The 15685-nt window shown below is 41.9% G+C and overlaps 1 protein-coding gene across 5 annotated transcripts in view; it reads right to left on the bottom strand.

The window, feature by feature from the left end:
- Positions 1-15685, bottom strand: part of Nfyc (nuclear transcription factor Y subunit gamma) — a 71930-nt gene that overhangs the window by 24326 nt on the left and 31919 nt on the right. For all 5 annotated transcript variants that reach the window (XM_052715641.1, XM_052715640.1, XM_052715636.1 and 2 more), the window contains exon 2: positions 10725-10837. In XM_052715641.1, the coding sequence (XP_052571601.1) occupies positions 10725-10829 (105 nt within the window). In that variant the 5' untranslated portion in view covers positions 10830-10837. The remainder of the gene's footprint in view (positions 1-10724; positions 10838-15685) is intronic.

Raw genomic sequence — 15685 nt, 5'->3', positions numbered from 1 at the left:
TGGGTTTTTTTGTTTTGTTTTGCTGGGTAGTAGTGGGGTGCACACCTTTAATCCCAGCTTGGGGGGGGGGGGGGACAGGCGGACGGGACAGGCACAGAGACAGGTGGATCTCTTCATTCGAGGCCAGCCTAGTCTACAGAACAAGTCCCAGGACATCCAGAGCTACACAGAAAAATGCTGTCTCAAAAGACCAAAAGAAAAGAAGGAAAAAAAAAAGCTTTTTTGAGCAGTAGTAGTACTACTCAATTATGTGCAATTTAAGCCCCTCCCCTTTTGCTTTATTTTGAAACTACTACTATTAACCACATGCCCAAGGGTCGATATAATTCTAGAAATAAAAGATAACTTGGAATTTTAGAGCAGTAATGAAGTGCTAATGAGATCAAGTCCATGCTGAAGCTAGGCATTAAATGACTGTTCCATAAGAGCCTAGAGTGTGACTCTCTAAATCCAGGGCGATCACCTGGGTATCCACGTTGTCACATTATAGAAGAAGGAACTATTACTTGAGATTTGATAAAAATTAACAAGCACAGGGAACTTTCTTTTCCAAAAGCAACAGAAAACTTAATGTGCATGTCAAAGAAGGCATTCTAGAAAAAGATCATTAGGCTTCCCAGTTTCTCCCTTATAACTAATATATATAGAGTTAGGAGAAATGATTAGGATTAAAATATCTAAGATACCTAACAGGGCCGGGCACTATAGCGCACAACTTTAACCCCAGCACTAGGGAGGCAGAGGAAGGCAGACCTCTGTGAGTCTGAGGCCAGCCTGGTCTACAGAGTGAGTTCCGGGCCAGCCAGTGATACACAGTGAGACCCTGTCTCAAAACAAACAAAAAAGAACTGGCAGCAGAGAGGAATACCTTCAAGGCAGAAACTCAAAAAAGATACCCAATGTTTCTACACAGATGAACAAGCTTCACTCAGCTCTACAAATTCAAATATCACTTTTTAATCTTTTTGTCTTCCAAATTAGGTAGCATTCTCCTCAAAGCCTCCACTATAACTAGCCTTGGAGTGACAGAGGCCGAGAGGTCCAGTTATTACAATAATACCAGAAGAGAGTAGAGCATATTCTTTCTAACCTTGTTTCTGCTCCTCTTTATTTACTGCATCCCTGCAACCCAACCCAACCTACGTCACCTGTGACTGTGTGAAAGTACAAAGTACCATCCTACCCCGATTTTTGAGGAACTTGTAATTTGTCAAGCACAGTCACATCAAAAACATTATATAGTCTCTTACACTAGAAAGAGGGACACAAGGAAGGGAATAAATAACCAGCTGGCAAACTGGGGCTAGAGGGAAAGAAGAGCCGGGAACTGTCCACAGGAAAGGTGACAGGATTATGTTCAAGTGATACTTGTATTCTCACAGAGTGAATAGGAAGGAAGCACCAAACACCTGCAGTGTCAAAAGTATGACTCGGGACAGTAGGACAGTAGAAGCAAGAGGGAGATGGATTAGGGCCAGACACTTGAAGGCATTTTTTTAAGTCTTTAATCACAGCAATCTATCCCTTGCCTTCTTACTAGTGTGGCACATCATACAAGATGATAACACTGTTCAGAAATGCCAGAGAGAGAGAGAGAGAAGGTGAGGGATGTAACTCCCAAAGTTCTCCCTGGATACACACAGCACATGACCACGGGAGTTCGCTCTCCTGCAAATGAGCTGCCACTTGTCATTTAATGCCATTTCTACAAGATTTTTCCAGGATTACGTAACCAAAGCACAGGGTTAATCTAACACACACACACACACACACACACACACACACACACACACACACATTCCAAAATCAAAAAGCCCTCCTTTGCCCAGTATGTCATCACATGACTGTAATCCCAGTACTCAAGAGGCAAAGGCAGGACTGCTTCAAGTTCTAGGACAACCAGAGCTACATAGCAAGGTACTACACAGAACAAACAAGGAAAACCAAACACAGTAGTGCACATCCCCTACTTGAGAGGTAGAGGTAGGAAGATTAGTACAAGGCCAGACTGGGTTATAGGACTCAAAACAAACAACAATTCCCCCCCCACACACACACACACACACAAAACTTCTTCCAATTTGAATAGAAAAGCAATAAGGGAAATAGCAGAACACAGATACTAGGAAAATAGAGTGCAGGAATACCAGGGTTAAAGAAGGGGATGAAGACGGATGAAGGAGTGATAAGCTATCCAAAACTGAAGGTGTGGTGACAGACACCTTTAGTCCCAGAACTCAAAAGGCAGGCATATCTATGAGTTCAAAGCCATCCTGGTATACAGTGACACACACACCCCAAAGCCTTATGGAAACCCATTGCTATGTAAGCTAACAAAAAAAAAATGTTATTTTTTTTTTTCAAAAAGGAGTATGAATGGAGGTACCCTGCCTGAGTGGACCGTGCTTCTGTCAGAAAGCACGGGTTACTAAATGAAAATTTCAGTGCCAAGTATAAAATACACCCCTATGAGTTACTCGTCAGTGACGCCCCAGAGGACCCCCCACACACACACACACACACACGAGACAACATACGCTATTGCCATTGCTCTTTGATGCCCACCACAGCTAGACAGTGAGATCCTATTGCTGAAGACACAACACATTTTGGTTGCAGAACAAAGAAATTAAACTAAGACTGACCTCAATGATGACCAGCTTTGATAGTGCTGGAGGGTGCTATGCAAGAGAGGAAAGTTATCAACTGACTTACTGAGTGGTGGATGGTGCATCACACAGTACCGACCTGAAAGATAGGCTATACCTTCGGGTACAATACTAGCACAATGCTGGGTGGTAACCAACAGCTTTCTGATTTAATCGGAGGCCTGCTCCATAGGAAGGAATGCATGGCTAGCACTCTAGATCTGGAGAGAAAAAAAAAAAAAGACCCTTGGGGGACCCTATTACTGATGGTTTTTTTTCTAAATGTAAAACTGCCTTCTAAATATCTATGTTTATACCCATAGATTAATGCTGTTTTCAATCTTGGTCATAGAAGCTTCTTTCTACAGTGGGTAATTCATAACTGGTCAAAGTGTTGTGAATAGTTGAATGTTGAGCACTTAGCCCTCAATGAGACATTGATATCAATCCCTCAAAGGCTCACGGAAATTGTGGTAAAAGGGTAAGAAGAATGTAAGAGTTGAAGTATTGGGAGGAATACTGTGAAGCCTTCAAGATATGACATGGCTGTTAAACTCAGGAACTCACAGCCCCTATAGTTACCTCTACAAGACCTGTAAGATCAAGCCAGTCAACATTTCACCATGGATGAGAGGGACTCATGAAGTTCCACCCCCAACTGAGGCGCTACTGATAACAGAGGGCAGCTGCAGGAAGAAAAGTCATTTCTTGGGAGTGTGGTCACTACTAGATTACCCACACTCCCACAGATGACGCCATATCCATGCCCATGCAGGTAGAACTAACTGGGAACAGTGAGCTATTTCTTTTTAAAAAGGACACAAAAGTGGAAGGCTAACATTTAGGGATGTCTAGAGGGAGAGATCTGGGGTGGGTATGATCAAGATGCATTGCATATATGCATGAAATTGTTAAAGAATTTTCTTAAAGATTTTTTTGTATGTACTCATGTGTATCTATGTATGTATATGCTATGTCACGTGTGTATGAGCGCCTGCAGAGGATAGAAGAGAGCATCAAATTCCCTGAAGCTAACCTATCCAACCTTTTTCTTTTGTGAGATCTCATGATCCCCAAGCCTTGAACTCTCCAAAGAGGAAGAACTATGTGGGGCTGGGAAGATGGCTCAGTGGTTACGAGCACTTGCTGCTCTTGAAAAAGACTCAGGGTTGGCTCCCAGCACCACACAACAGCTCACAAACATCTATAACTCTAGTTCCAGGGGCCCTGAAGCCTTCTTCTGACAACCACAGGTACTAGACACACATGGAGTGCATATATATACACACAGGCAAAATAAAAACACTCATATATATAAAATAAAAATATATTTTAAAATTTTTTAAAGAGGCATTCTGTGAAAAATGGATCATAACATGGTGTAGCAGTTTGAATGTAATTGGCCCACATAATCTCATAAGGAGTGGCACTATTAGGAGGCGTGGCTTTGTTGGAGTGGGCATGGCCTTGTTGGAGGAAGTGTGTCATGGTTGGGGTGGGCTTTGAGGTCTCGTATGCTCAGGATACCACCCAGTGTGTCAGTCTACTTCCTGTTGCCTGCAAGATGTAGAATTCTCAGCTACTCCTCCCTCATGTCTGCCTGTACGCTGCCATGCTCCCCGCCATGATGATAATGGACTGAACCTCTGAAACTGTGAGCGATTCCCTTCCAATTAAGTGTTTTCCTTGTAGCCAGGCGGTGGTGGCGCACGCCTTTAATCCCAGCACTTGGGAGGCAGAGCCAGGCAGATCTCTGTGAGTTCGAGGCTAGCCTGGTCTACAGAGCAAGATCCAGGACAGGCACCAAAACTACACAGAGAAACCCTGTCTAAAAAAAACAAAACAGAGCCGGGCGGTGGTGGCGCACGCCTTTAATCCCAGCACTCGGGAGGCAGAGCCAGGCGGATCTCTGTGAGTTCGAGGCCAGCCTGGGCTACAGAGCGAGTTCCAGGACAGGCGCAAAGCTACACAGAGAAGCCCTGTCTCGAAAAACCAAAAAAAAAAAAAAACAAAACAAAAACAACAAAATGTTTCCTTGTAAGAGGTGCTGTGGTCACAGTATCTCTTCACAGCAATAGAAACCCTAACTAAGACACATGGGGTTTATGAAAGTAAGGTGTTCCTGACAGCAGCCTAGTTTTCTGTACTCCCATCTCAGCTTCCTAGACACACATAAGAGCCCAAGGTAAGTTTGCAGGAAAGGGGGTCTCTCTACTACGAGCTTACTGAAGCCCCACCCTGGCTCTCACATTGGCAGCCCTGTGAGTGTGAACAGTACTGACCTCTCTTCCAGTTGAGCCAAGAGGAAGGACTATCACCCAAACTCTTCCTCAACTTTTCAGGAACTGGATCAGTGAGCTGCAGAACAGACTCTCTGAACATTCTCATGCTCCTGACTACTGTCTGAGAACTGTATTTAAATCACCGCCATGTTAAAGTGCCAAGTTTCAAGAGTCCCTAAATTACTCTGATGAAAGCCAAAGAAAACCAGCGAGTTCTTCAAGCTGTACTACAGAATCCAGAGTTTTAGGTAACAGAAATCTCTTCTACTCAGCTCACTGAAACACTACAGAATGTCAAGATTCTCATCCTTCTTAAAGCAATAATTCTCATGGTTGGCTTCATTTTGGAATTGCCTAGGGGAAGCTTTTGAAAATCAAGTTACCTGGGCTCTGCTGCAGACTGACCACAACAGAACTCCAAGGGTAGAATCCTGACATCAAGTTGTTTTGAAAATTCCCTTCATAACTATCATTAGGAATGAGCATTGAGGGCCACTCTCTTAACTAGGTCTTGTTACTCAAATGCTATCCTTAGACTAGTAATGGCATTACCTAAGAATGCAAAGGAAACTCAGGATCCACTTCAGACTACTAAATCAGAATTAATTTTTACCTGCATTCCCTTCTGGGGCTCTCATAGACATTAAGTCTGCAAAGCATAGATCTACAGAAAGAGCTCACAGCACATGGCCTGTTTTATGGTTTGTTGTTGAGACAGGGTCTCATTGTGTGGCTCTAGCTGGCCTTGAACTCTAGAGATCTACCTGCTTCTGCCTCCCAAGTGCTGGGGTTAAAGGAAGCCACCATGCCAGGCCCATGACCTGTTTGTTTTTATTCATTTTACTTGTATGAATACTTTGCCTGCATGTATGTCTATGGACTACATGAGTGCTTGTTGCCCACAGAGACCAGAAGAGGGTATTGTATCTCCTGAGATTGAAGTTACAGATGGTTGTGAGCTACCATGTGGATGCTGGGAATTGAATCCAGATCCTCAGGAAGAGCAGCCACCAGTGCTCTTAACCATTGAGTCATCTCTTCAGACCTTTTAACAGTCCATCAACCCTCAATGTTCTTGCTTGATTACATGATTTGATTGTCATGTTAGGAATGTCACTGTCCATGAAAAGATGAAGTGTTACACCATGAAAAGATGAAGCTGTAAATGAAAGGAAAATGACTTAATTACTAAATTACAGCTATCTGAAGGCTGAACTGGACATAGAGAGTAGGTCAGGGGAAAGTTAGATTTCTCAAGATTCAGGATCCTCACCATTTGATCCATCCACTCCCTACCTAAATCACTACCCTCAAAGGCTAAGTTAGCCTTTTCTTCCCCACCCTCAAAGAGGTCCCAACAATTATAAAACTCAATGACAAGATGTCTACTATGACTTCACATGGTTCAGAATGCTTATAACTGTAGTGTTTGGGATGCTGAAAGGACACTCTCTATCCCCCCAAAATGAGAGAGACAGAGAGGGTAGAAGAAAATTTGGATCCTCAATGAGATCCCCACCACCACTTACAAGGGTAGGAAACATCTGTTACTGACTCTTCCTAGAAACTTGATGAACAGGAATATAGAATGTTTTATGTAATCACTGACGGGCATGATTACTCATTAGGATTTGTAACCAATGCCATCCCCATCTGAACACTTGGATTCATGGCCAATTGCAGGACTTTAAGAGTGTGGGAGCAGGAAGGTCAAGTTGAGATGAAGGATAAATTGCTATTACTTGATTCAGACTAAAACAACTGAGAACAGGTATGTTCATTACATCATGAAATACAATACCACCTGTCAAAGTTTAGGTACTTGCTTTGGAACCTGAGTCCCACACCACTTTTACAAATATTCTTGTTTTACTTATACTTGGATAATTTAAGCATAACAGACTTTTTAAAATCTGTTTCATGTTTTGAAGTATCAGCTAAGAGGATAAGACAATCTGGGAAAGTCTGTTATCAATCTGAGTGTGGTGGTACACTTCTGTAATTTCAGCCCTTGGGAGGCAGGCACAGGAGGAGTGCTGAAAATCAAGGCTAGCCTGGTCTAAACAGTATATTCTAGACTGGTCAAGGCTGTAGAGCAAGACCTTGTCAACTCCCTTCCCTCAAAAGTCTGATTTTAAGCAACACCAAGTTCCCAAATTAAGTGCTAAAATGCTACACAGACAGAGGTATGTCAGAGAAGTGGAGGCCTCCGTGTGCTGCACGCTTGAGACTACCACAGGCCTGCTCTTAGAAAGAACAAACACCCCAACCTCACTCTCTCATGGGCACTTGGAACTGGCGTCGCTCTGCCCTAAGTCTGGAGTGGAGTCTGAATCATTCAGTCATTCATCATGCAGCTATTATATGTCAGTCACTCTCCTAAGCAGATGCTACAGTAGAGGTCTAAGGAAATCTTTCAGAGATATACAAGAAGAAAATTTTAGTTAAGTCAATGGAAGAACAACACTTTCTTCTTACAATTCTTTCTCTTCACCTACAAAACTTGAACCAGAAGGGTACATATTGCACCAGTTTGACCCAAATCAAGTAAGCATTTAAAATCAAATAAATGTAACCATTAGATTATATGATGGCTAATCTTGGCTGTCAACTTTACTGTATTTGAAATCAATTAAAACACAAACTGCTGGGGCACTCCTGTGAAGGATTTTCTTGATCAGATTATTTGAAGTGGGCAGACCCATCCCTAAATCTGAGTGGCACCTGGTGGCAGCCTACCTAAAAGCACACAGAGAAAAGAATTGTTTGCTCTGTCTGTTTGCCCTCCCTGTCCATGGCAAGTCCATGCCTTGCTGCAGCATTCCTTTGTTGATATTAGAACCAACTTCTTCAGGATTCCAACAAAGACTGGAGACCAGCAGCCCTCCAAGAATCCTCTCTAGGCCTTCAGCACCAGATTGGGCCTGGCTGAGCAACTGCCATATTCTTGACTTCTCCAGTGTACGACACTCATTGGTGGACTATCTGGGTTGCGTCCTGTAAGCCAATCATGCACACGTACTTGTACTTTTAGAAAACTCTGACTAACCAGGTGATGGTGGCATATGCCTTTCATCTCAGCACTCAGGAGACAGAGGCAGGTGGATCTCTATGAGTTCCAGGCCAGCCTGGTCTACAGAGTGAGTTCTAGAACAGCCAGGGCTACACAGAGAAATCTCTCGGGAAAGAAAAAAACAACAAAAACAATCCACACAAAACAAAAACCCAAAAGAGAAAATCCTAATAAAGATTATCTTCCAAAAATCTGTGTAAAACACCCCACTTCTGACTTTGTAACTTCACTGTCAGCCCCCTTGTTCTCTATCTGAAACAGCACGGATAACCAACACTTGGGAACACTTAAAAGAAACATGTCTTCTCACTGGAAATCCACTCTGCCCACAGCCACCCAGAAAGGCTCAGCCAAGCCCAATTATCCTTTTGTGTAAACGAACACCACCCAGTGGTCCATTCAGAACATTAATTACCCCAGTGTCAGTGGGTATTTATCACAGTTAGAAGTTAGTTTAATTTGTTACTTATTTATAGTCTGTCTTGAGAGAACACATTTTCCATGAGTACAATGATCTAGTCTGTCGGCATACTACTAGAGCCACAGAGGCCAGCACAGGCCAAAGTAGATGAAAAATTAAGAATGTGTTGAGTAAACAAACAAATCAATCTTGTTTACCAGAGTATACCAAACTTTTTTTTTTTTTTTTTTTGGGGGGGGGGGTCTTTTGAGACAAGGTTTCTGTGTAGTTTTGGTGCCTGTCCTGGATCTTGCTCTGTAGACCAGGCTGGCCTCAAACTCACAGAGATCTGCCTGGCTCTGCCTCCCAAGTGCTGGGATTAAAGGTGTGCACCACCGCCGCCACCTGGTGAGTATACCAAATTTAGGTTTACTGGTTTAGTATACCACTAAACCGAAGACATTAGCTTCTACATCATGAAAAAAATCCAGGGTCTGCTCTGCCAGCGAGCTAATACCTCTAAGGCAGCAATGGCACAAGACACAGGGAGTTCCTTCAGTACTTGCTAAGATACCAAACTGAATGCTCTTTATTAAGAACATGACAATGTATTCTGAAAATACTTCTGTTTTATCCTGCCTTTCTCCTTTACTATCCCTGAACCACACACTACATTCCTACCCCCAACCTTTATCATACGGAACTTCTTTCTTGTTATTCCTCTAACACAAGGTCCTTTCCTCTGGGACTCCAAGCCTTTGCACGTGCTCTTTTTGCTGCCTAGGATAGAACTATTTTCCCATCCTGTTGTGGAACAATCTTTGTACCCTGTGCATTGCTCTTATTGTTAATAAAAAGCTGACAGGCCAGTAGCTGGGCAGGAAGTTAGGCGAGAAATTCAAACTGAGAATTCTGAGAAGGAGAAGGGCAGAGTCAGGAGTCACCAGCCAGACACAGAGAAAGCAAGATAGGATGCTGTACTGAGAAAAGGTGCAAAGCCATGTGGTTAAACATATGTAAGAATTATGGGTTAATTTAAGGGTAAAAGCTAGTTAGTAATAAGCCTGAGCTACCAGCCCATCATTTATAATTAATATAAGCCTTTGAATGATTATTTAGAAGTGGCTGTGGAACCTGGCAGGACAGAGAAAAGCCTCTGCTTACACCATCCTGTCCATGTGGCTAATGCTCATTCATTCACCTTTCAAGACTCAATAAAAATAAACATGCTGTTTTTTGTTTTTTGTTTTTCTTTTTTGCTTCTTCTTAAGTTTTATTAAAGCTCAAGTCATCACGTTGGTAGCAAGCACTTTACCTGCTGAGCCATCTCAGTATCTCTATATGCTGTCATTTAAAGCCTTTTCTAGCTCAACTAGAGAGAAAATAGGTACTACACTGTCTTCAGGGCATGTTCCCTTTTATTGCTTCAGGACTCACCACTGTGACTGTGTCCATAAATACTGAGTAAATACCTATTGACTAATTCACTCTAGTTGTATAGAAGACTGTAAGCTCCTCAAAGATGGGGTTGCATGTGACTTTTCTAAGTCCACAGTTATCAACAGGAGATGATTTTAGCTCAAGGGAACATTTGCCAGTCTATGAAAGTATTTTGTTGTTTTCACAAGTAGGGGAAAACTGCTACTGACTGTTAATGAGTAAAGGCCAGGATGCTGCTAAACAACTTAAAATACAAAGGACAGCCCCTGAGAACATCATAATGCTGCTGCTACTGAGAAAGCCCAATCTAAGTGTATCTTTTGTTTGTTTGTTTGTTTGTTTTTTGGTTTTTCGAGACAGGGTTTCTCTGTGTAGCTTTGCACCTTTCCTGGAACTCGCTTTGTAGACCAGGCTGGCCTCGAACTCAGAGATTCGCCTGCGTCTGCCTCCCAAGTGCTGGGATTAAAGGCGTGCGCCACCACTGCCCAGTTAAGCGTATCTTTTAACACCTGGAAAGAGTGCTGGCTCACAACACATCTGCTAAATAAGCTGCTCAACAGTTTTCATCAAATTATAAAAAGCTGGTACAGCCAATGAATTAGGCTAAAGAAACAGGCTAACTACTACAGGAAGGTGCAACCTCTGCCTCTCTGTACTTCCTCAAGTACCAGTTTCACATTAGTCTGCCTCCAAGTAGCGGATCCAAACAACTACTTAGTCACAAACAATACCCTGGTAGTGCCTTGTTCAAGGGAAATTCTACTTTCATTCCCCAACTTATAGATCAGAAATGCACTATGCCTTTGTAAACATGCTTGAAAATAAAAGGTTTGTGTCTTGCTTCTGCTGATCTGCTTTAGAAGCTCATTGTTCTTCCTTACCACTGTTAAGTTTCGGATTTCTTCCATGACTCTGGGCCAGAAGGACTGGAGGCTTTGCTGGGCATCACTGCTGCCGGTACCGCCAAACCCTCCTTCTGTAGACATTTTCGAAACTGAAAACACACACAGACATGAAACTAATTAGAAATAATAAAGTCATACTCGCTGTCCAGGTTAGTTGTTTATCTGTAGATGTTTTCAACTGGTCTAATTGTTTCAGTGTGTTAAGGTATATGTTGGGTTGACAGGCTTTCTGGCACATATTTATAACATCTTTACAAAAGATATTTGGAGCAAAATTTTCCTGGATTACAGCACAGACTATCAAAAAGTTCTAATTTAGAAAATTAAGTTTTGAGCTGGGCAGCGGAGGATGGTGGCTTTAACCCCAGCACTTTGCGGAGTGAGGAGACACAGGACAGGGACAGACGGGACACAGAGGCAGGCAGATCTCTCTGAATTCGAGGCCAGCCTGGTCTACAAAGTGAGTTCCAGGACAGCCAGGGCTGTTACTCAGAGAAACCCTGTCTCAAAAACAGAACAAACAAACAAACAAACTGTTTTAGCCGGGCAGTGTTGGCACATGCCTTTAATCCCAGCACTCAGGAGGCAAAGGCAGGTGGATCTCTGAGCTCAAGGCCAACCTGGTCTACAGAGTGAGTTCCAGGACAGCCAGGTCTACACAGAGAAACCCTGTCTCAAAACAAAACAAAACAAAACAAACGAACAGAAAGAAAGGAAGAGGTGGGGGAGAAAATCAAGTTTTGAGAAAAGCCAACTGAAATCCTCATATGAATCTGCAGTTTTAATTTCCCGTGGGAATGAAAAAAGCATTCTGTAGTCCCAGTCTAACCCATAATTTTCATTATTATTCTCTTCAAAGCATCCTAAGTTATCCATAGCTCCTCATACTCCATGCCATAGCCTATAGCATATACATAAGGGTTTGATGATAAATACAGAAGAGAAAGCTAAAGAGGTTTGTAAAATAACAGTAATAGTCACATTTATTATTTTTATTTACTTATTTTTTAAACACTGATACTCCATTTCTCTGGAGTTTCTGATGGTGATTGTTCCTTCTGATTGCCAACAAATCTGTCTTGAATAAGGATATTAAAAATGCTAAAGCAGGACCGTAATTAAGTGGGTAGTGTGAAATCTCTGAAATGAAACTGAGCACTCCCTAATAGTTTCATAACTCCAAGTTTGCTTTGGCACAATACCACACACAACACACCAAATGTTAGAAGCTCTTAAGAGCTGAAGTCATAATTTTACCATGTGTGAGGTGGAGGCAGGAGGATGAGGTCAACGTCAGCTCTGGATAAAATAGTTTGCCAGCCTGGGCTACATGAAACCCTGTTTTAGAAACAAAGGAAAAGGAAAGAAAGGAGAGGAAAGAAAAGGGGTGGGGGTGAGATGGCTCAGTGGGCACCCACACGGGAAGAGGAAAGGACCATCTTCCTCAAGTTGTCCTTTGACGTCCACATGGTGCTAGAGCACTCACATACACACAAAATAAATGTTGGAGGTAAAAAACAAAGACAGGTAAAAGAAGAGGATTAAAATTGGGACGAAAAGAGGAAGGTCAGAGCCTACATTTGTCCAACTGCTTTATAATGTAGTAAGGAAAATGAAGCATTCCCCCAGGAGCCATCACTGTAAATACTATAATGCCTTTGAAAAACTTACAGAAACAAAGAGTTGGTCGTGTGTGTGTGTGTGTGTGTGTGTGTGTGTGTGTGTGTGTGTGTCTATGTGTGTTTGGTTTTTTGAGACAGGGTTTCTCTGTATAGTTTTGGTGCCTGTCCTGGATCTCGCTCTGTAGACCAGGCTGGCCTTGAACTCACAGAGATCTGCCTGGCTCTGCCTCCTGAGTGCTGGGATTAAAGGGGTGCGCCACCAGCACCTGTCGAAACAAAGTGTTTTCAAAACCTCTAGTTCAAATGCTTACCTGGCTAGCGCTTAACACCAGAAAACAGTTCAACAACTTAAGGACAAGAAACTTTTGATCTCCTAAAGAATTCCTATTGTAGAGAATTATTTGAAAAAGTCTAATATGCCAGTGACAAGTCACTGATAGAGCTATGTAAACTATTTTTTTAATTTTTAATTACTTTATTTTATTTTTATTTTATATGCATTAATGTTTTGCCATGGGTGGCAGTTCCCCCGGAACTAGAGTTACCGTTGTGAACTGTCACGTGGGTGCTGGGAAGTGAAACCCAGGTCCTCTGGAAGAACAGTCAGTCCTCTCAGCCACTGAGCCATCTCTCCAGCCCACTATGTGAGCTAATTTAGAACTAATTCTGCAGGGCTAAAAGAAAAGTACCAGAGCCAGGTATCACATGACCAAACATGCAGCTTTCTGGGGTTTTTGTTGTTGTTGTTTGTTTTGCCTTGTTTCCAGAAGGGGTCTCACTATGTAGCATTGGTTGTCCAGAAACTCACAATGTAGATGAGGTTGTCCTCAGAACTGCCTGTTTCTGCTAGGATTAAAGGCATACGACACTATACCTGACTTCAAATGTATAACTTTCTAGGTTTCATGTGTGTACAGTTGGGTAGGTCTTCTCCACTAGCAGAGTGGGATGGCTGGTAAACCTAGGATGTTCAAATCACTGCTAAATGTTTGTTTAAGGACTGTCTGACCAGTCTGATTTTTCCCCCATTTTCCTTATAAAGAAAATGAGAGTGAGAGAGTGAGAGAGTGAGAGAGAGAGAGAGAGAGAGAGAGAGAGAGAGAGAGAGAGAGAGAGAGAGTGTGTGTGTGTGTGTGTGTGTGTGTGTGTGTGTGTGTGTGTGTGTGTGTGTGTGTTGGGGGGAGGGCACAACACTTAAGACTTCAAAGCAGATTGCTCTGGTGTAATGGGTGATGATGTAATGGGAAAATGGTTGGAGCCACTTTCTGATGCTGGAGGGCTATAAACAGCTCTATACATCAACAGGAACTCTTTAAGTATCTGGGAAGTAATGTGATCTTAACTTTCTGGAAAGAGTTAAAGGGAAGTGGTGAATCACAGTTGGAAATGACTAGATAAAAATCTTAAGTACTAAATACCCACAGAGATCCCTCACAACACAGCTCTATGACACTTCATTTATTACCACTGGGCCTATATTGCACTTCAGATGTACTCAGAACACAGAAATCATTAGGAAAAATAATGTTCTGAGACAGTCCAGGCTAGCCTAGAACTCTCTACATATCAAAGGATGACCTTGAATTTCTGATCCCCTTGCCTCCACTTCCAGAGTGCTGGCATTATAAACATATATCACCACATCCAGTTTAAGTGGTCATGGAGATCAAACTCAGGCTTGGTGCTTACTAGGCACACATTCTACTGAGCTACATCTCCAGCTCCATGGAGAAAATTTTAATTTAGTTTTACTAATAATTTCCTATAAAATATTCATGACAAGAGAGTGAGAATCAACCTTGTTAAATAGGCAAATTTTTTATAAAAATCTTTCTAGCCAGATGTGGTGGTAGTACACACCTATAAATGCAGCCTTCAGGAGCTGATATTGAGTTCAAAGCTAGCTTAGGCTACATAGTGAGACCCTGTCTCAAAAAAGGGTAGTAGTGACTAGGAAATGGGTATGTAGCTCAGAAGTAGAGGACTAGCCTAGCATTCACAAAGCCCTGGGTTCCCTAGCATCACACACAAAAATACTATATTTAATACAGAGTATGGTGGCTTATACATATAATCTCAGCACTTGAGTTGGAGGGCAGCCTGGGCTACTGAGTGAGAAAAAACAGAACTACTCTAACCTTTGTTGTGGGGAATAATGGACAGGTCTGACCTTAGCACACTCTGCCATGCAGACTGCTACCCAGTGAAGGGAAAATCTGTACCATTGCTAGTGATACCTTTCCTTCACCTGCTGCTGATGACTAGATTTAGCTGGAGCACAGACACCTGTGAGATGAACTGTTTGGTAAGCTCTGTTTTCTGATCTTCCATCTACGCACACAAATGTAAGGGTGCACAATTCAAGAAGCACTTTTACAACCATCTGTGCAGTTTGCCTTAAATTACACAGTGCATATTCTTCCTCTACCTGGATTAAATGTATGAGCCACCTGGACTGGCTCTAAAATTTACACTATATCTCAAGCAATACAGTTCACTTAAAAAAAAAACTTGTGTTTTCAGTATTTACTCACTGAAGCATACTTTAGTATTAAAGTAACACAGCCTAACTATAAATACAAACTAATTCTGCTGACTAAATTCTCAAAACAGAGGTGGGAAGGGAGCAACCTGAGTTACTTATTGCAGTAATTAACACATAAATGGCAACTGAATTGATCTTGCTACAAAATTAGCTCATTTATAATCTTTACACCCCATGGAAAAACATGCATGGTTCATCTGGGTGATGAACCACATATTTAAATTAGAAGAATTATTCCTAATGGCAGCACTTGGGAGGCAGAAGCAGAACCGGCAATTTTGAGGCCAGCCTTGTCCACACAATGAGACTATGTAGGAGGTTGAGGAAATCAGGAGCTTTAGGATTCTTTTCATTCTGTTAAGTTATTACCTACCACTGGATAAAGCCATTTATATAATGCTAAAAAAGATAAAACTGTCTTTAGACCAAGCACATTAACTTACATCACTCTTATCAAAAATGCAATATAGAATTTCTCAGATTTAATTCATTATTGATATTAAATTTATTATTCATGTTTATTAATTACTTTATAAGTACTTGAATAAGACTTCCTGTTTAATGAGCTGAAGTATTCAATGCTGTTGCTGAAAGTATTTTCAACTCCCAGTATCTATTAATTTATGTGATTTTAAATTAACTGATTTTATAAATGGTTTCCTTTCCAAAGTTAAAGAGGGAAGGCTCAAAGTCCATCATGAAAATGCTATTTCTCTAATGCTCAACTCAACATCTCCACAAAGACTTCTCTAAATATCCTCCCTCACCTA

Source organism: Peromyscus californicus, unplaced genomic scaffold, assembly GCF_007827085.1.
Source record: "Peromyscus californicus insignis strain IS unplaced genomic scaffold, ASM782708v3 Scaffold_5__1_contigs__length_169319896, whole genome shotgun sequence".
In the NCBI taxonomy this organism is placed as follows: Eukaryota; Metazoa; Chordata; class Mammalia; order Rodentia; family Cricetidae; genus Peromyscus; species Peromyscus californicus.
This window is presented reverse-complemented; position numbering and strand designations above follow the sequence as displayed.